General features: G+C 40.6%; 1 protein-coding gene across 2 annotated transcripts; it reads right to left on the reverse strand.

Annotated features, from left to right (window-relative positions):
• Positions 1–398: 398 nt before the first annotated feature.
• LOC306711041 (C-type mannose receptor 2-like) lies at positions 399–5,635 on the reverse strand. 2 transcript variants are annotated; one of them, XM_079179812.1, is made up of 6 exons: positions 5,581–5,635; positions 4,075–4,259; positions 3,305–3,524; positions 2,229–2,558; positions 1,862–1,965; positions 399–1,557 (listed from the first exon to the last, which is right to left on the reverse strand). In XM_079179812.1, the coding sequence occupies exons 1-6, from the start codon at positions 5,615–5,617 to the stop codon at positions 1,417–1,419; spliced, it is 1,017 nt and encodes a 338-aa protein (XP_079035938.1). In that variant the 5' UTR covers positions 5,618–5,635; the 3' UTR covers positions 399–1,416. The 2 variants fall into 2 exon arrangements, with proteins under 2 accessions (XP_079035938.1, XP_079035937.1); XM_079179811.1 differs by having other exon boundaries at positions 2,226–2,558.
• Positions 5,636–6,014: the final 379 nt, after the last annotated feature.

Genomic DNA, 6,014 nt, shown 5'->3' on the forward strand with positions numbered 1-6,014 from the left:
GAAGGATCACTGAACGGGTCTACCGGGTATTTGTTTTCTAAACCTGACCACAGACAGGACCGAGGATGTGAACCCTGATCTCTGCTCTTTGGTAGACCTGCTTTTACTCTAGAAATGAACTTGTGCGTTCTTGTTCTTGATGAACAAAACAATGAGGAGCAGAGACCAGAGAAGTGTTGCTCACTTCATTTGAGTTAAGGTGGAAAGTCAGTTCAGGAACAAAGACTTCACTCAGTGTGCTGCTTGAACATAGAATCATATTTTCAGTCAAATCCAAACAGGAAAGCAGCATTGAAGCTGTTCTTGAGGCTTGTTGTTGACCCGACACGTTACGTCTGTTAGAGTCATCACACTCTATTGGACCTGAAGTACATGAAGAACTGTGGTGAAACAGGAAGCTGATTCAAATGTTTTATTGAAGCAAAAGAAGCATTATCACCATGAAGAAACACAACATTACAAATAACAAGTCCTACATTTTACAATTACAGAACAAAGTTCTTCATTATCAAGAGAAACACTCCTCATTCTGCAGAATGAACTCTGATAGAGCTATACTATAATAACCATGTTATTGGATCATTATTACTGATTAACATGTAAGTAGCATTTTAACGCTGCAGCAGGTTGAGATTCTACAAAACAATGCGTCATATTTAATAAGCTCATCACACATTTTATATTAAATATCTTAGTGTGCAAAGAAACTACACTCTTAGAAATAAATGTGCTAACTAGAACCATGGAGGGTTCTTTGGCTCGTTTCCTGGAACCCTTTCAGAGGGTTCTAGCTAACGAAGCATAAAGAGTTTTACCCAGAACCATATGTGAAAGTTTCCACCCAAAGGTTCCACAGAGAACCCTCACATGGTGTCACGGTTTCACCCACAATCTTCTCTGGAGGTTCTATGCAGAACATTTCCACCTTCTAAGGGTGCAAACAAGAACCCACCTGCGTGTCTCCACCAGGAACCCTTTCGTATCCCAAGGGTTCCATCTAGAACTCACTATGGGTTCCTCATGAGGTTTATAAAGAACCGGGGCTGACGTGGTGCAGCACAACCCACATTTCTGACTTTTTTTAACACCTGTGCTTTCAAAGATCCTTGAAGAAGGAAAAGGTTCTTCAGAAGCAAATGGTTCTGGGTAGAACCTCAGCCCTTCAGGAAGAACCTGTTTGGAACCTTTATTTCTAAGAGTGTAGAACCTTTAGCTGACAGATCAATGTAGTGGAGTAACAGTCTGAAGTAGCATGACATGTAAATACGTTACTTCACAGCAAAGGGTCAGTACTTAGGTACTTTGGTACTTTCTACCATTGATCGAGAGGAGGAAGAGGAAGAGGAAGAGGACGAGGAGGAGGAGGAGGAGGAGGAGGATAAAGGAAGCCTCTGACCAGAGTGGATTCAAACAACATTAAAGCTCATCTTTTCCTGCACACGTCTCCTTCTTCTTTGTCTTCTTCTCTTCCTTGTGGAAGACTTTTCCATCCGACTGCTTCCTCCAGCTCAGCTTGATGTCGTCATTCAGCCCCTGGTCCTTCAGCCTCTGTTTGAGCTGAGATACAAAAACATTTACTTCCTGAATGTCGCTGACAGAGAAGAAGTCTTCACTAAACGCTGTTGTTCATTTACATCCTGCATCCTTTCTCACACTGTCCTCATGTGGAAGCTCTGCTTGAGAAGAACTCTGGTTCCCACTAGAACAGCTTTGTTGTTTGCATGTTCTTTGGACACGAGTCTACCTTCAATAGTGACGTATACACGTTTGCACTGCACATAGCACATTTACATTGTTCTTAGTAGTCCACTAAATCACATGTATCACCTGTTGTTCTGTTTTTAATGTTAGAAAGATGTACCTTCTTCAAGAGCTCCTCCATCACCACAGGGTCATTCAGAACCAGAGACGAGTTGTTTGTCTGCAACCTCACTTTGATCACTTGCTTTGAAACAGGAACAACATCTAAAAAACCAACAACCTTCATCAGTCACAACATTTCTGGTTGATAATAATCTGCATCCTTGAATTTTTAACACTTTGAATGATAAAATAGAAAGTATGGTAATTTTCCATCAGCTCAATCTTTAAATATGGCTGGTGGAAGAACACCTTAGCTTAGCTTAGCATGGTCTTAGCGTTAGCATTCTTGCATCAATGAGGCGATCACTCTCCATCATCTGCAGTTGATCTGCATACACAACACTGAGTGAATGATAGCTTACCACTGTAGCAAATGAACGCTCTCATGACGTTACAGTTCAGGTCCTCCCATTGTCCATTGGCACTAAAATCTGCTGCCACACAACTGTCAGAGTAACTTTTAGGCACATTAGGTTTCCAGTTTGTAAATGAGGAGTCACTTCCGTCAGACCACTTCCATCCATCTCTGAAAAGGCCGATCCAGACAAAATGTCGTGAGGGTACCAGATTCTGGACCTTCTGGTTCTCTGTCATGTTTCTCACACTGGCCAGGTCTGTGTGGTGTTCTCTGCAGTAGCTCTGGGCCTCAGTCCACGTCATGGTGTTGTTAATGAGGACAAATGTCTCATTCAGTCCTGAAAATAGACCAGAGTGAAGTGCTGTGAAGAGGCACCATAACAGACAACTTAGATGCAGACCAGTTTTATTGTTGCTTAATGAATCTCAGCATGAAGGTGAAGTCAACACAGAGCTGTGTGAACATGAACATTCAGGCGTCCATTGAGTCACACATTCATAAAGACACATCAGAGCTATTTTCCCTCCAACAGACATTATACAAACCGTCTTAATGAGCCTGCTCCCACAGTGACATGAAGGCAGGACTCACATTAGTCTGCTTTAAATGACATTCATGTAGCCCAAGACTAGTTCAGGTTACCATGAGGAACCTTTAACTGGCTATGAAACAGTGTAGTCCTGATCCTCTATCAGACCTCCATCAGTAAACAGACCATCAGAGAGAAGATGGTCTGTTTCTATAGAGTTATTCTTGATGCTCGTCATCGGAGCCACCGGGTCGGATTCTGGTGAAACCAGATGAAATCATGCAGGTTCACCAGAACCTCCGTCAGCTCAGACTCCAGCAGAGACCGGTCCACCGTGGACAGACCCAGATCCAGGCCGTATTGCTGGGAGGGAAGGGGGGCACGGGAGAACCAGAACCAGGACTGATCGGGGCCGACTGTCAGACCCTGCTTCAGTAAAATGAGAGGTTTTCTAAAGGGACTCTGGTGCTCTGAAACACGACCACTTATGTCCACAGGGACCAACAGAATCAACACAACATGACTGTTTCTCGTAGTAGCTTCAATATTCTCACCTTTGACATCGAAGCAGACTGGCTTGAAGCGTTGATTACAAAGGACGTCCTCCCAGTACCCATTTGTATACATCAATGTACAGTTTTCTTTACTGTAGACATTGTTCGGTTGTCTAGGCCCCCATCGTCTGAACTCCGTCTCTCCGGGTTTGTAGAAACTTGTGTTTGACAGTGACCACCTCCAGTTGTCCACGTCATCGTTCAGTCCTATCCAGGCTCGCTGAAAGCAATATTTCATTGTGATACAAAGAAATAGACTTTTAGATATTTTTACTAATTATTGTTTTCAAGTCTGTCTTAAAACAATATTCAGATGCTGATATGAACATTGAAACAGGTTTTACTTTCTGTAATCACTCCTGCTGTTCATAATGGACTAAGCGTCTCGTTACGTGGTGACAGCTGAGCTGGCGGCTAGCAGCTAACGGTGCTAACAGCTAACGGTGCTAACAGCTCAAACATTTCAAACAATGGCAACATTACTCCTCTATATCTTTACATGGATGATATTTGTTTGATGAGATATTAATGCTGTAAATATCAAGTAGAGATTATCAGTATGTTGCATTAAATCATGTTTTGTTTGTAAAATATTAATCTGTAACTCTGTCACATAAATGTCCCTCTGAAATGTATTAATAAATAGCATTGAATTTAAATACTCAAGTAAAGTACAAGTCCAGACTTCAGTACAGTTCATCTGCAGACTTTTCACCTCTGTGTGAATGTAAAACCTTCAGACCTCCTGTCACTGATATAATATTACTCACAGAACTGTTGTCGACCATTTGGCTTGAATCCACCATTGTGTTCAGGGTGTTCACGTCCTCCATGTCCCGTATGGAGGCCAGGTCGCTGTATTTCTCTCTGCAGTGACGCTGTGCTTCAGTCATGTTCTTCGGCTCATAAACAAAATGGTAGCGACGTTCAGCATGTGATGAGACGGCACACAGCCCTGGATTGACAAACAGCATATTGATTACATTTAATATACAACTTAATTTATCATAAATGGTTTATACATATATAAATAAATGTACTCTCTCTCTCGCTCTCTCTCTCTCTCTCTCTCTCTCTGTCTCTCTCTCTCTCTCTCTCTCTCTGTCTCTCTCTCTCTCTGTCTCTCTCTCTCTCTCTCTCTCTCTCTCTCTCTCTCTCAGACTGGAGCATCAGGCTCATCTTCTCATGACACACAGATTCAGCCTCATAAGTGAACTCACACGTCACACAAACGTTACTTATTCATATTTATTATACTTGTTATACTTCTGTCCCTCACAGTTGAGAAGCAGAACATTTATTATCTCTCCAGTTTGTTGCTCACAAAAGAGAAGCAGCACTAATGAGTTATATTCATCCGTGTTCAGCGTGTCGCAGGCCTTTGGCTGAAGAAAGAAAAAAGATCCTGTGCTTTTATTTTGAAGGGGATTATTTATGCAGCGGAGTGCCATCTATTCACACTCCTTCAACAATATTTGCCGTTAATGCTTGTAATACTAATATCAGCAGAGGATGAACTGAAAACTATACCTCTGTCAAATGACACTATAAGTAGACGAATTGATGACATGTCAGATGACATCAAACAACAGACCACAGCTCGAATTTAGGCAAGTGGTCATTTTGTATTATGGACGAATCTACAGACATCACAAACAAAGCACTTTTACTCGTTTCCGTGAATCATGTGGGACGGGGACTGACGGGAACAATTGATCTGCACAAGAGAGCTCCTACACTACGACTGCAGAGGACATGTTCAGCTCAGGCTCAAGCTGCTCCATCTTTACATGAAATAACTTTGAGAAGTTGAACATGTGGGTCACGGCTTGTCATTAAGGGGTGATGGTGGGTCCCGCAGCCAGACCAGCTGAGAACCACTGATTTAAAGGAAGTTGATTTAAATGAACTCATTCAATCCGATGAATCACTTTATTCTGGTGGATTTTGAGGATTTCTTCTTTTAGGGTTTATTACATCACAAAAAATATGTCAACAGACATTTAACGCTTCCATCAAAAACCTCAATAGAAGCTTCAAATGTAGAAAACAACAACATTCGGTCCATCCCTACTGACAGTAAACAACTTATATAACACACTAATGAATAAATAACTCAAACTTAATAACTTTACTCACTCATGTAAATGATCATTTTACATTAAAGTAAAAAAAGATGAAGAAAGAAGGAGAAGAAGAATGTCACAGGGAGAAATTATTAAACAATATTATAATGTTAAAGATGGGAAAATAATAACAAGATATGAAAGTCTTGCCTGACACGACGACGATGCTCAGAAGAAGTTTGTCCATCCTCGTCTCTTCTCTGGTCCTCTCTGTCAGTCGCTGACTGTAGATGTGCAGCTCATGCAAACTGATGGAACCATTATTTGCCTATCAGGCTTTAATATTATAATGATGTAATAATATCTGACTGTCCTCTGATGTTTGGTTTTAAAACACGATGATGATAAATAACTGACCAGCAAGAACAAACAAGATAAATGATTATTACTCAGATAAATAATAATAATAATAATAATAGTAACAATAATAATTGCAGCGTTATTGCTTGTAGCAGTTTTGATAAATAACAATTAATATTAAAAAATGTAACGATTATTAATAACTTTATTATGAATCATAAGCATGTAAAAAAAATAATGATAGTACTTAGCTTCAGTGATATGACACCATTAGTTTAATGAAT

This window comes from Pholis gunnellus (assembly GCF_910591455.1).
Source record: "Pholis gunnellus genome assembly, chromosome: 2".
Classification (NCBI taxonomy): Eukaryota; Metazoa; Chordata; class Actinopteri; order Perciformes; family Pholidae; genus Pholis; species Pholis gunnellus.